Below are 15,881 nucleotides of genomic sequence, written 5' to 3' on the forward strand. Positions count from 1 at the left end.
AACTTGTCATTAAATATATATTATCTACCTATCTACCTTTTGCATGTAAAATAGTCACAAACTCCTCAGTACCATCACAATAATTTTTTTTTTTAATTTTAGGGAGACCTATTACAAAATTATATCTCTTCCGTGACTAATTTGTCTGAAGTTTAACAATGTCATCATTTTTTTTTTCAGTTTCCTTTCCTTTTGTTAAATTCTATAATAATCAAATGAATAATTTAAAACTTAAAGTAGTGTGTACAGGGGCACATGGGAGGCTCAGTCAGTTAAGGTTCCGACTCTTGATTTCCACTCAGGTCATAATCTCCCAGATTGTGAGACTGAGCCCCATGTTGGGCTGAGTGTTGACATCAGGGAGCCTGCCTGGGATTTTCTCTCTCTGCCCCTTCTCTGCTCATGCTCTCTCTCTGTCTCTTTCTTTCAAAAATAAATAAATATTGGGGCGCCTGGGTGGCTCAGTTGGTGGAGCGTCCGACTTTGGCTCAGGTCATGATCTCGCAGTCTGTGAGTTCGAGCCCCGCATCAGGATCTGTGCTGACAGCTCAGAGCCTGGAGCCTGCTTTGGATTCTGTGTCTCCCTCTCTCTCTGACCCTCCCCCGCTCATGCTCTGTCTCTCTCTCTGTCAAAAATAAAAATAAACATTAAAGAAATTTAAAAATAAATAAATAAATAAATAAATAAATAAATAAATAAATATTTTTAAAAAAAGTAGTGTGTACAATATAATCCCAGTTCCGTAAAACAATTTATCTAACTACCTTTTTTCTCTCTCTCTCTCTATATATATATATTCTTACAGAAATATCTGCAATAAAATTTATCTAATGCTATTAATGGTTATTTCTGAGTAATGAGGTTTGGGGTAATAAAAAAAAAACCCACCTTTCTTTCAGTGCTTTTTTTGTACTACTTTATATTAAAAAATAGTAATGAGAACGTGTAATTTTGACAAAAATAGTTAAGTTATTGTATTTTTTACATGATCAGGGAGTCTTAATTTATGTCAAGTTAACAACTTGGTTATTCGTATTCATTGCATTCATGAGGACTGCAACAAGTAAGAACACTGTGTTTACACTGAGAGATTAGCCATCCCCCCAGTAGAAGAATTCACAATTTTGTTTGCTTGTTTGCTTAAATATCAAGAGGAAAGATGCTCGATTATCTAAGAAATCTGACGCCAACATAAATTAGATCATTCATTCAACAACTACTCACTGTAGGCTTAGTTTTATCAGGTGTCGCATTTACACAGAAAGCAAGACTTATGATGTCACTACTCTCAGCTTATATTAAAACACTGGAACAGTGAAAGCCAAGTATCCCAGGTCAAAAAATTTTTTTCTAATGCCGTTACTGTACGTGGCATATGTTTTAAGCCTAAGTTATTATCTTCCTGTTCTTGATGTCTCCAAATAAGTCGTCCTAACATGTTTCTTATCTTCCTTTGAACTCTTTCTACCTTGACACAATGTAAGCATTAAGTGAATCTATTTAGGAAAATTTAGGAGAAGAATTGGATGTTCATGAGAGTCAAGCAAAAATGAACTATTGGAACCTCATCAAGATGAAAAGTCACAGGGAAGGAAACAATCAGTAAAATTGAAAGGCAACCAATGGAATGGGAGAAGATATTTGCAAATGACATATCAGATAAATTGTTGGTAACCAAAATCTGGAAAGAACTTATCAAACTCAATACCCCCCCCCCCCCGCAAAAAAAAAGTAATCCAGCAAAGAAAAGGGCAGAAGGCATAGACATTTTTACAAAGAGGACAGCCAGATGGTTAACAGACACATGAAAAGATGATCAACGTCACTCATCAACAAGGAAATACAAATCAAAACCACAATGAGACACCACCTCACACCTGTCAGAATGGCTTAGATGAACAACTCAGGAAACAACAGATGTTAGCAAGGATAAAGAGAAAGGGGCACCCTTTTGCACTATTGGTGGGAATGCAAACTGGTGCAGCCCCCCTGGAAAGCAGTATGGAGGTTCCTCAAAAAATTAAAAATAGAGCTATCCTACAATTCAGCAATTGTACTACTAGGAATTTATCCAAAGGATACAAAAATGCTGATTCGAAGAGGCACATGCACCCTAATGTTTATAGCAGCACTAGTGACAATAGACAAAGTATGGAAAGAGCCCAAATGTCATCGGCTGACAAATGGATAAAGAAGATGTGATATATATAGAATGGAATAGTATTTGGCAATCAAAAAGAATGAAATCTTGCCATTTGCATCATGAATGGAACTAGAGTGTGTTATGCGAAACGAAATAAGTCAGTCAGAGAAAGACAAATAGATGATTTCACTCATGTGTGGAATGTAAGAAACAAAACAGGAAAAGAAAGAAAAAAAGAAAAATAAGATAAAAGCAGAGTGGGAAGCAAACCATAAGAGACTCTTAAATACAGAAGACAAATTGAGGGTGGCTGGAGGGATGTTGGGTGGGGGGATGGGCTAAATGGGTGATGGGCATTAAAGAGGGCACTTGTTGGGATGATCACTGGGTCTTATATGTAAGTGATGAATCACTAAATTCTAATCCTAAGATCATTATTACACTGTATGTTAACTAACTTGGATTTAAATAAAAATTTAAAAATGCATATATTAATTAATTTGATACAGAATTAAAATAATAATTATAAAAATAAATAAAGTTATAAATAAAGAGCAACCCTAGGATTCTACAGTTCTCATGTTCTTGTCAACTGATGGAGAAGCTACCAACATCTTGTGATATTGTTGAGGCTACTTCATTTGTGTCAGAAAATCAAGGGTTTGTGCCCATGTTTCACTTTCAACCTAAGAGTTTGTTATATTCAGTTATTCTCATCAGAGGAGCTCAGCACATCACAACCTTCTCCAAAAAGTTATGGTCAAATTGTTTTAGGGACAAAAAATGATTTGTCTAGGGAATTTATTGCTTTTTATATATACCTAACACAGAATAATAGAAGCCATTCATTAATATGGAACCATTACATTTAGGGTAGAACTGTTAATTCAAATGCAATTTCTTGATTCCCTAACCATTAGTGGAGTTTAGTCACTTAATGGACTTCAGCTATTCAGCTATTATACACACACACACACACACACACACACACACACACACACACACACAGGCTTCTTTAGAAGTATATTAGTATATTAGTAAAGAAGATGAAACTAAAACTCTTGTTTTCGAATGTCCTGTGATTATTTGACTCTCAAATAATAACCCACAAATTCAGTTCAGGGTTTCTTTTTGAAATGATGAATCTGAGCTCAAATGTAAAATGAAGCCACTGCTCTAGTGGGTGGAAAAAGTATGAACTTCAGGTTTTATGTTTTATTTTTAAAGCCTGACTTCTTTGAGCAGTTACAGCCAAATATATAATTATTGCAAACTTAACTATAGCATCACTCCCTGATGTGCTGTAACATTGTGATCTACAGCTAATAAGACCTTTTGAAAGAGACATTGAATTTTAGATATTCATTCATTTGAGAAAAAGAATTTTTTTTTTGATCTATTCTATCACTGATAATTTATAAGTTGGGAATTTAGGGAAACGCAGGAGTCTGCCAGTCATTGACATGAGGCCTGTTACCTACTTCTATTTCCTAGCTACATTGCTGCCTATAAATAAATGGATGCTACAGGGGTAGTTTCTTGAAAACTAGTACTTCAAGTGCCTTTTCTCTGAGTTAATGGCCGAATAGTCACCTTGTGATCCAGGTGTACTTATCAGTGAAGAAGCACATAATGAGTCCCTATTATGAGTAAAGCATATTGGTCGCCAGTGGGACAGGAGTATTTAATGGGTTGTGTATTCTTCCTGGAGAAGAAAAATCACAAAGACCCGTAAAGTTGGTTGACATTACGAGGTGAAGATGTAGGAGCTTTCATAAGTCTTTTAAAAATTATTATTCTTGTAATTTGGTTTGGTTTGGTTGTAAGGTTCAGAGAATACTCTTGCAACCTAAGAAAGAAGGATATTTATTGACAGGATATTGGCTTGGGTAATGTTGGTGGTTCTAAAGATAAACTCTCAAATCCCAGTGCCTTAATGTAATAGCAATTTACTTTCTCACTCATAAAGCTCTTCTAAGTCAAGAATCAGGGACCTGGGGTCCTTCCATCTTGCGACTCTACCGTCTTTGGCATTTGGCTTCCAAAGTTACTGTTATTAATCACGTCAAACCTCAGAAGAGAAGAGGTGGAGAATCAACCTATGGTCAGTTTTTACGCATCAAGCAAGGAAGAAGTGCACATCACTTCTGCTTACATCCCACTGGCTAGCATCCTCATATGGTGGTACCTATCTGCAAAGCAGGCTGGGAAATGTGGTACTGCTGTGGCCCAAGGAGAAGACAAAATTAGTCTGGTAACTAGCCTTTACCTTCTGTCCCATCTTTTGCTGGGAAATGGAGCTGGGAAGTTATAGGAACTCAGATGAAATGTCTGCATCTCCCATGGCCTGGATAGTCTCTTTCATGACAACTAGACCCCATTTTCCTCTCTATAGCAACTAGTGAATCAAATTTCCTAAGAAAGTCAGCATGATTGGTTAAGATAATTACCATGGGCTATAGTGAATTTAATTCTGGATTATTTCAGCCAGGCACTCTCAAGGATCATGGCCAACTCCTGGATGGGTTCCCATTGGGCTGTTTACTCCTCATTCAATCAGTTGTCACTCCCAAGAAAGTACAACTTACAATTGTTTTCTTGAGCAAAAAAATGTAACCAGGTCATCACCTTATTATTATTACTCCTACCAATAATAGGTTTTTTATTCTATGCACTTGCCACTGTGTTCAAAACCTTATACACACTGTACTATTTATTTTTCACAACCACCATATTTTATTAGCCATTTCAAATAAACATGAGCCTCTTAGAGCAAGTTTCCGGTACTTTCTAATTCTAAATCCCATTATCTATACCTTTGAACACTGCTGTTCCTGGCTTCCTTTAGTCACAAGAGAGGCATTGTATATAGTGAGTGCTGGGACAAATGTGACTGGTGCCAAGAAAAGGAACAGATTAAATGCAGGGGAAGTCCCAAAGAGATAGAGAATATTCCAGTCTAAGTCAGTCAGATAAGGCTTAAGGGATGAGCTTGGACTTGACCTAAAGCATACTGTATTAAGTTAGAGTCCAAAAGGAATTCATAGCTTTCATGTTGGGGAAGTTGAGTTCTGGGCTATTTACCTTTGGTTACCATGGTAATAGATCGTGTAGTGTCAGAAAAACTGTCCCTTAAGGGATCCTTAGATAGGAATCCTCTTGGAAACACTTAGGATCAAATCTATCTCTTGTTTTGTTTCCCCTTCTGAACCATGTTAATCTTGATCTAGAGGAGAACAGGGCAGAGGGTGGAAGACTACTTCTTCTGACTCACAATTGATCCACGATGAAATGAGAGTGAAATTATAGAATCTGGATTCAATATTGTTAATACCACTAAAAGGGCGAAAATAAATATATGACAAAAGATTCCTCCTATCCACAATAGCTAAAGAGCTCCTACAAACGGAAAATTAAGACAGACAATCCAAAAGAAAAAAAAAAAGAAAAAAGAAAGAAAGAAAGAGGAAGAAAAGAAAGAAAGAAGAAACAAAGATAGAAAAAGAAAAGAAAACAAAACCAAACTTTTCAGGGCAAAAGACTTGAACAAATGATGTGTAAAAAAGGATTTCCAAACCACTAATAAGCATATGAAGAGGTATTCCGCTTGAGGTGATCATCAGGGAAATGCAAATTAAAATCACAATGAAATATCATTATGTACCCACCAAAATAACTAAAAGGAAAAGGCATAAGAAATCAAATGTTGCTGAGAATGTGGAGCGATCAGAAACCTCACACATTGCTGGTGGTCAGTGTGTCTGTGGCAGGCGGAATTCTGAAATGACCCCCAAGATTTCCTCTCCCTCGTGTACGTGCCCTGTATCATCCCCTCCCCGTGAGTGTGGGGACAGGATTGTGAAGATGATGGATGTCATTTATGTTATTAGATTACCTTTTGTGGCAGAGGGGAGGGATTTTATCAAATGTAGTTAAGGTCCCAAATCAGTTTACCTGAATTAATCAAGACAATTCTCCTGGGTGGGCCTGACCTAATCAGGCTCACCTAAACAGGGACTGAGCCTTTCCTGAAAGAAGGGTGAAAGTGTGAGAAGGTTTATGGAAAGGGTCATGCAGCAAGGTCATGAGCGTAGCTCCAGGAGCTGAGAGTGGAACTTGCAAAAATTGAAGACTCCAGGTCTACAACTACAAGGAGCTGAATCCTAAACACCTGAATATGCTTGGAAGTGGACTTCCCCTTAGTTGTGCCTGTAGATGAGGACATAGCTGGCCACTATCTTAATTTCTACCTGTAAGCCCATGAGCAGAAGACCCATCTAAAATGTGCCAGACTCCTTATCCATGAAAACTATGAAATAATGAATTTGTGTGGTTTTAGGACACAAAGTCTGTAGTATTTGTCACACAATGGAAAACTGATACGGTCTCCTAAAGTTGAATGTATATATGCCCTTTTACTCAACAATTCTAATCCTAGGGATATTCCCAACAGAGAGACATATATGCTGGGAATACATACATTACAAATTCCACAGAAGCAATTATCATAAGAGCCTAAAACTAAAAACTACCTAAATGAGCAAGAGGGGGAACTTATGGGGTATGGATAATACTTTATTTCTTGATTTGGATGCTCATTACATAAGTGTGCTCAGTTTGTGACAGTTTATGAACTGTGTTCTTTCCTAAGTTATACTTCAATAAAATTAAAAGAAATTTGATTTTAACATTAAATTCAATTAAAGGATTCAATTCAATTAAAGTTAAAATTAAAAGTCAGTTAAAATGAAAAGAAGTTTATTCTTTCATTGTATACCAGCACGATTATTGCTAGAGTTTTTCAAATGCAGTGAGCACACATATAAAAGTGGTCACATGATTTTACTTGTGTAATTATCCTAGCCTCAGTCCTACCTGAACAAAAACCAAAACCTACTGTAGCAAAACAAAAACACTTCATTGTCAATTGTTTGGATTTCTACCTTAATTCTTACTTGATTTTTGGCTAACCTTCAATATACTGTTTTAATAAATATTTTTTTGTTCTTTTTCCAAGAGATTTAAAATTAGTAGTATATTAAGAATTTTAAGGGGTGCTCGGGTGGCTCAGTCGGTTAAGCATCCGACTTTGGCTCAGGTCATGATCTCACAGTTTGTGAGTTCGAGCCCTGTGTCAGGCTCTGGGCTGACAGCTCAGAGCCTGGAGCCTGCTTCACATTCTGTGTCTCCTCTCTCTCTGCCCCTCCCCGTCTCGTGCTCTGTCTCTCTCTGTCTCTCAATAATAAATAAACATTAAAAATTAAAAAAAAAAGAATTTTAAGGCACTCAGAAAAACACCTCTGATGTTATTGTAAACTCACTTACTCTCCTAGACATATACATATGTCTATACATCTTTTTTGATGAACAGATGTCTTTTAGCCAGGTCACGATAAAATAGAAAACTTTAGTCTCAACACACCTTTCTGACAGTAAAGTTACAGGTATTTTTGTTCCATTTCGGGGAGGAAATACATTTGTTTGGTCATGGCCTTGCAAGAGTTTGGTAAAAAAAAATCACCAGGTATTCATTTAATATCTCATATATAGACCACTGTGCTAAAGCCCTATGGCGTTAAGAAGTGTATTGTTTCTACTCTTAAAAGATTTATGATCTACCTGAAGTACATACTCATACACATTTGTTAATGACATAGGTTTATACGTTAATACCAAATAGGTGTTGGATATAGAAAAAATTAAAAAGAAAGAAAGGAAAGGGAAAACATCAGAACTCTAAAATGGTGCCCAGAGAGCAGAGTTCTTGGCTGTCCGGGAAGGTTTCCCGGAGGCAGTTCGGTAGGAAAACAAAGTTATTTTCCACAAAGCAAATTTGGTTTTAAATCTGAGTTCTTTTCACTCTCCAGATATAAGTTTAACTGGTTGGGGCTTTAAGTTTTTCATCTGAGAATTAGGTCTGATGGCAACAATTTCTACCTCACAGGCTTGTGAGTTTAGATGGGATAACTTAGTAAAATAGCAGGTTCCCCTAGTCTGTATAGCTGACCCTTCTTTGGGATGAATAAGTAATCACCGAGGATCCTTGGTGTCTGACCCTGAGCATTGGAGAGGATGGGGCGGTAGGGAATTGGAAGATACACTAAGTATTAGAGAGAGGAAGGAGAAGGAGGTATTGTAGGTTTAAAATGAAAAAAAAAAAAAGAGTGACAAAAGTGCAGTATGTGATGAGAACAAGACAGGACAGTGTGTAAGAAACCTGGAGGAACAGATAAAACTAAGGAAGTTTCCTTACAGGCTGGCAAACCCAGTACTAGGCTGGCCATGGTGAGGACTAGAGGTAAGCATGGAGGATATGGTCCTTGAATGTTTACCTTTTAAGTGGAAAGACAATACTTACACCCACATTTACTTACATATATAAAATGACTGGAGGAAGAGTGTTGGGATGTACTAGCTTATGTCATGTAGGCTTTGCTTTTTCATCCCGTGGGAATTTGGAGAAGAGAAAGCACATGGTGGTCCATAGCATCAAGGAAGGTTTGGAGCGCAGTCGTGAAGGAAGAAGGGTGGGACATGAATTCAAGGAAAGAAAAGAGGGCTCCTTCTACACAGGTGTGGCACCATGCAAAGATTTGTCAGACAGAAGCATTCTGCCATAGGCTGATTTTTTTTTTTTAACTTAACTATATATCAGAACAAAAATCATTTGGTTAAGTGATACTGTTTCTGAGAGGGGGTTATAGAGAGGGGAGGAGAGGTGGCAAGGCAAAAGTTCATTTTTCCCAGATAGAAATTGCATGTTTGTGGCTGACTCAAAGCCAGTGGGCTCCTCTCAAATAAAGAGTAGGGGTGAGAGAGACTTAGGTATCTGATTTTACCCCAGAGTATGAGTTCCCTGAGAGTTCACAGTACGCATATCCAGATTCTCCAGATATATTTAGGATGACATTGTCCCTACACCTCCTTTCTCAAACTCCACCGTCAAAACTACAAATCCCCTCATTAAGCCGTTTACCTCTACAAAACAAAACGAGACAAAACAAAAGTGACCCCTTGGAGAATTAATAAGTCAAGCCATTATCTGTCTTAGTTACGCCCGGGTTTGCTTAAGTTGCTAAGATCCTAAAGGGCATTGTCTAAAGGGGAAGTAAGGAGCAGGTAGCAATAGTCTGCCTACACTATGAAAAGGTGCATGGTACGGAAAGAGTAGCAGGTATTCCCGAATCAGCTGCAGCCCCTTGGCAGTCAGAAACTAAAAAGCCTGATGCCATATCCCTTTTCAGCCCACCTCAAAGCTCAACACACCCTGCAGAGCACTTAGCCTGTTTGGCATGTACTAAGAGGTAAAGAGCATGAGTTTATTTCTGAAAGATCCGGGTTTAAATACAGATCTGGTTGTTTTTTACCTTGGGCCCTGATCTGAGCCAATGTCCTTATCGGTACCATGAGCTTAATAATAATAGCAGCTTCCTCGGAGTTGTTGAGAATATTAAATAAGAATATGTGTAAGGACTCCAGCACACAAGGGTGCCCCATTGTAGTCAGGTAATAATAATCACGGTGACAATCACTGTTCTATCTGTGGCTCCTGGGTCCTGAGTCTTGTCTCCTAACAAGTTAGGGAGGTGGGTTGGGAAGGAAGGGGGGTCTGCTTGTTTCCTGTGTTGAAATAAACACAAACTCTTGAAACAGCCCCAGACCCTGGGCCAGAACGACAGCGGGCTGCTCCCTCAGCTCGCATCCTCTCTCCCTGCTCCACCCACGCTTCCCGGGAGCAACAAGTTCCCTTCTGCAAAGACCCGCCCGCGCGCCACTGGTAGACCCGGCGGGCTTCTCCTCCTAGACTAGTATGACTGGCGGGGAAACCCACCGAGGGTCGAAATCGCTGCTGCCAACACCCTACCGGGGAGGGAGAGCCAGCTGCTCATGAGGGAGCCGCGTCCGGGAGGAAGACGGGAGGCATGGGAAGTCCGGACAGAGGGACTGATAGGAAACCTAGTTCGCACTGCCCTTGAGAGGCAAAAACAACAAAAGAAAGCACCCACCGCTCGTTTCCCGCCCCTCTCCTGGGATCGGGAGGGAGAAGATAGGGCCCCGAATCCCACACCTCCACCCAGCCTCCACCCAGACCTCCACCCAGCCTTCTGGTTGCCAAATCGCATTCCTACGTCCTCCACGCTCCCCTTGCCCGGTTTCTCCGTGCATCCTCTCACTCTACCCCACCTCTCGCCAGGTCTCCTAAGGACACTTGCGATTTCTGAAAAGATATTTCGTAAGAAGGACAAGCAGGTAAGCCACGGCCCCCACCCAGCACTCTCCTTTCCGCTGCGTCCCAGATGGATACTCTGGAGTCACAAAAGGAGTCCCAAGGCGTCTTAGGTTGGGAGCCTTAGGCAGCTGCCCGAACAGTTGAACTCTGGCAACTTCTTGGAATGGGGATCCCCGCGCCCTCGTGAGAAAGCCAGGGTGGCCGCCCACACACCAGGAGAGACACCCCAACTTCTCCATAGGGAACTCCTCTAAAATCTACCTTTCCAGCTTCTACAGCTGTGAGTTGAGAATCAGAGCTAACTAGGAGTACGCTTCGGGGGCGGGCGCTCGTGGGCAGGGGCGAGGGCGAGAAGTTCCACCCGGATTTTGGAAAGAAACCCCAGTTCATGTCTCCAAGTCTCCTGGAGCCAGAGAGCTGTTAAGGAACGGGGCCGGTCACCGGGAGGGAAGTCCTCCTAGCGCGGGGTCCGAAAAGCACGGAGGTGAATTGCAATATCCAAGCTTTTAGCCTTGTCCCTTGGAAACTACTCTTTCTCCAGGGGATGGGGGCGGGGGATACATCCCTGGCAAAGACTGCCAACGTCAAGCCCAGATGTTCAGCACTTCATTCCCCCATCCCCACCCAGCCTTGAGAACTTGGTACCTCGGACAGCAGCCCGGGCGCAAGGCATTGTCAGAAAGGTGTTACCTTGTTTTCGCCACCAAGTCAAAGAGCAATAAATTATTTTTATGACCTTACTAGTATAATTTGAAGGACATTTTAATTACATAACCCGTGAAAGATCACCGGAGGCAATGTCGTGTTAAAGAGCCCATGGCAGAATATCTGCATCGCATGAGAAAGAAAACTTGCAAATCTGCAATGAGATTGCGCAGGGCTGCCCCCGTTTTGAAACAACATGCGAAATGCAAGGGAGATTTTACCTTTCGGACTCCAAAGCCGTGTTCTGCTGCAACTTGGCGAGCTTCTTCCTCTCCTCCTTTATGCAACTCCACAAGAAAATGATTCGTGAAGACCGGTCTCTCGGCAGATGCAAAAACCATGACACAGAAGAGGAGCCCGGCGGCCGCCTTCCACTGGGAGACACAGCCACCTTTCATCTTTCTTGGGAGTGAAAAGTGGTGCTAGGAGGCGCGCAGGCTGGTGGAGCGGAGGACTCGGAGGAAAGGTGCAAATGAAAAATGTATATATATAGTTTTTTTTGTTTGTTTAAAAAAAAATCTCTGTGTAGAGAAAGAGACTGATTAGGGGGCTCAGAAAGCAGCAAATCAATGTGTATTCTCCTCCAGCATCTGGCTGGCGGGGAAGCCGTGTAGTCAGGCTCGCTGGCAGAGGTGCGAATGTGGGGAGCTGTGTGTATCTGAGAGAAAGAGCGAGTGTATGTCTGTGCTTGAGGCTAAATCTGCATTTTCAGCTCCTCCTCGGCTCCAATTCCACTGGGGACAGAGGAGAGCACCAGCCTGGCTGACGTGCGCTCGCCAGCAGCCAATGAGGGCCGGAGATGCGACGGGCCCCGCCCTGGACCGCCCCGGGCCCACCCCTGCCCGCCCCCAGACCGGCCGGTCCGCCTCCGCCGGCGGGGGGCGCTGAGCGGCGAGCCCGCGCCCCCGCCCCTTTCAGAACCCTGGAGAGCTCCTCCATCTCTCCACCCGGGCCCGCCTAGCTCCCAGGAAAATCCCCCCAGCTGTAATCTGGTCGGCGGCGCCGGAGTGATGTCATTGTTTGTGGAAATCTGTAAGGCTCTGGAAAGAGAATTACGGCGTGTGCCGCTCCCTGAGGCTCCGAGGGGAGCTGGGGCACCGGCCTCTCCCTATTCCTCTCCCCTGCTTATTTTCCGCTGCAAAATAACTCTTTTTTTCTCTCTCTCTCAAGGCACACTTGCCTCTCTCGCGCTCAACAACAAAGCAAATATTAACCCTCCTCTCACCACTTTGGACAAATCCCGGGGAGGGTTACTCCCTTTCCCCGCACGGGGAAGGTTGGGGAAAGCAGCCTTCTTGGGGTGACTCATGGGGACGAGTATTTATTTATTTATATTTTTGTAGGCTCTGGACTTGTCTGGAACTAAGCAGCTGGGAAGCCTAGCAGATCAAGCTCACTCCCACCAGCATCTGTGATTAGATGAGACTCCTTCGAGAGTCAGGGTTGCTCCGCAGAGACCGCCTTCTAGAGAGGCGCGGCCAGGACTGACATGCCTGGAGGTACATTCTCAGACTTGGGGACAGACGTTCGGTTGCACAAGGACGGCGAGAGTGTGCGTTTGGGAAGGTATAGCCACCAATCCTAGGCGCTGGGCCAAGACGCCAGTTGGGCATTCTAAACTGAGGCGAATTCAGGCCAAGTGACACCGGGTCAACGAAATTATCCAGTTAAGAAATGTGCACTCCCAGACTACAAATGGCTTACACTGACTTCTTCCTGTCCCAGTGAGAGGAAGCAGGGGCGAAATGTCTGCCTCGAAATCAGGGCGATTGTTTTAAAGTACCCCAAATATTGTTGAATTATAGAATGCGTACACTGATCCCCATTATCATTTAGCTCCAAAGTTCAAAATTCTGCTTCACTTGAATAAGAGGTGAGACCTTTGTCCTAGAGGCTTAATTAAGTGTATGCAATACAGTGAGAGAGAGAGAGAGAGAGAGAGAGAGAGAGAATAATGTTGACACATTTTACACACACACACACACACACACACACACACACACACGAGCGTTTTATTTTTAACAGACTTCCCCCCTTTTCATTTTATCATGAAGTCGGACTCTGCACAAGAAAACATTATTGTTAGAAAAGAATACACACAATGCCATGGGACACACTGTCTTCAGAGCAGAACCCTTTTCTTGACATAGTTGGCTCCCTCAGAGCCTTTTCCAAACTAGCCAAATAAAAACACAGATGTTATTGAAAATTTTGATTAAAGCATTAAAGAAATCGGTATGTAATTAATATTAGGATTAGTAGTGGTAGTACTTGAACTCCTTTAAGAAACACTGAGTACTTGAACTCCTTTAAGAAATGCTGAGAAGGTGCTAGCACACAGACTAAAGATAAAAGGGTCCAAAGTGGAGACAAGTTTTCTGGGAAGGTATTAATAAAAGGGAAGAGAGCTGCTCTGGATTCCTCAGTTCTTTACTGCTCAGAGGCTCATTTCTGCTGAGATTTTTTTTTTAATCCCCCTATCCTACTCCACAGCTTACCTCTCATAGTCCATCTGTTTGATTTTAACACAAGGTGTTCTTACTAAGAGACCTTCAACTCTTTCTCTCTTTTCCTTATATTTTGCCCATATTTTGAATCAAAGTACTAGGCTGGTATGAAAAAATGCCAAATGATTCTTCTGCCCTGTATTGTCATTTGAGAAAAATGGCACCAAATGTGAAAATTACATTAGATGGATTCACAATCATGGAGATCATTTCAAAAGCAGCAACAGAGATAAAAATCTAAGTCTTAAAAAAATAGATCCGAAGAGCATCAAATAAGTCAATTTAGAAGATTATGGGTGTTGGGAAATAGCGCTGTAATGTAGCTAAATCTCTCTGGAAATGAACATGAAATTACCATCTATTCAGAGATATTTATTAATTTTTTCTGAAACCACAAAGCAATACTCCATTTCCTAAATAAATTCCAAAGATGAAATGCTAGTAAGTGTTGAATCTTATGTATTTGAATTTTCAATAATTAAAACCATGCAAAATTGGGTACAGGCTAAATAAAACCCGGATGGTTGATTAAAATAGGACATTTTTAGTGTTTTACATAGAATACAGTTCATCAAAATATTGCCAGAACAGCATATCAAATGAAAATGGGAATCTTTTTGTGATGTAAATGCTCAATTTTAAATGCATAATAATGTCATATGCAAGTGGAGGAAATATATTGATACATTGAATTGTTATTTGAAATACAAATACACATCCATGTGCATACACACCTAGCTTTTTTAAGGTAATTCTTCCTAGGCTCCTTTGTTTTGTTTTGTTTTCTTTGTTTGAATACCAACAGTAACTTTGGAGCAAAATGGTGAACAAAAGAGAGAAACGGTAGCAGAATGTTTCAAGGACTAAAATGGAATCCAGTGGACAGGAACTCTCCCGCCGGCTCTGCGGTTACTGACGATGCCACTTGGGCTAAACCACTGTATCCTTCAAAGCCTTTATCTCCTTATCTGTAAAAGGAGATGGTTGGATTAGAGACCCTGCAGGTCCAAAAGCCAACTTGTAATTTCAAAGAGTTGCCAAAGTAGACTATGATATAGAAAGAATCATCAATAGCTTGAGAAATGTTAAGGACAGTCATACTTTTTTATTACATGGTGGTGGTCAATGGGCTTATTTATTTTTATATCCCCTGCCCCCCCCACACCAATAGTCTCTTATTTGCCAATTTTGTGGATTTGAGGAAAGAATAACTAACACAAACTGGCTGACACTCAGTACCAGACAAGAAAACCATCAATACGTTGAGGTTCTTACTATTTAAGATACTGTTGTATCTGTAGAAAAAAACATAAGTTTGGTTCCAGTTCAAATGTGCAACATAACCCACAGAGTCTCTTTGAAGACATTGTCCTACAAACACCAGAATATTCCCATTATATGGATTCATAACTATAAATCAACAGACCTATGTGTATTAAAACAACCCAAACCACCTGGGGTATGATTAGGACCCTTCCATTCAGATATACTTCTAAGGAGAACTTTGGGCACAGGGAGCTTCAGGTCAAGGAAAACCTATCACTGGGGAGGAAAGGGAAAATTAGAAGCAGCTCTAGGGGGGCTGCTGGATCTTTGAATATTCTTTAGTCCATTAGGGAAAAGATCTTAAGTTTCTGTTGATTTCAGTTGGGTGGGGTGTAATCTGAAGGGGAATAGACACGTACAACAGAAGGTGCAATATAAAATTCAGCCATCTTACATATCAGTTGAGTTTTGTCATTACTGTTTCATTCATTCTGAGTATTTTAAGTGCAGTAAAATTAATTTCACTAGGTGCCACAATTCTTCTTCTTTTTTTTTTTTTTACATTTATTTATTTTTGAGACAGAGAGAGAGCATGAACAGGGGAGGCGCAGAGAGAGAGGGAGACACAGAATCAGAAGCAGGCTCCAGGCTCTGAGCCATCAGCCCAGAGCCCGACGCGGGGCTCGAACTCACAGACCGCGAGATCGTGACCTGAGCTGAAGTCGGACGCCCAACCGACTGAGCCACCCAGGCACCCCGGGTGCCACAATTCTTTACGATCATACTGTATTACCAACCCCTTCAAGTAGATTCCTCCTAATGACCCTGCCCTCCCTGTTCTTTCCACCCCAGCCCATACTCAGGCTTTCTGAAGTATTGTTACCACTGTACAGGTTTCTACCAAATTTTGGATTCAATGTTGATCAAGTTTTTAAAAAATTTTCCCCAGATGATTTTTATTTGCCAAGATCTCACGTAATTTCCCAGTGGTATTTATCTACACTCTCATATTTGCAGTAACTCAAGATT

The 15,881-nt window shown here is 41.2% G+C and overlaps 1 protein-coding gene across 1 annotated transcript in view; it reads right to left on the reverse strand.

Moving 5' to 3' along the window:
• Positions 1–11,836, reverse strand: part of PCSK2 (proprotein convertase subtilisin/kexin type 2) — a 275,623-nt gene extending 263,787 nt beyond the window's left edge. Inside the window, exon 1 of the mRNA XM_025931920.2 lies at positions 11,301–11,836. Coding sequence (XP_025787705.2) covers positions 11,301–11,477 — 177 coding nt within the window. The 5' untranslated portion in view covers positions 11,478–11,836. The remainder of the gene's footprint in view (positions 1–11,300) is intronic.
• Positions 11,837–15,881: the final 4,045 nt, after the last annotated feature.

Source organism: Puma concolor, chromosome A3, assembly GCF_028749965.1.
Source record: "Puma concolor isolate L17-30 chromosome A3, mPumCon1.1.hap2, whole genome shotgun sequence".
Classification (NCBI taxonomy): Eukaryota; Metazoa; Chordata; class Mammalia; order Carnivora; family Felidae; genus Puma; species Puma concolor.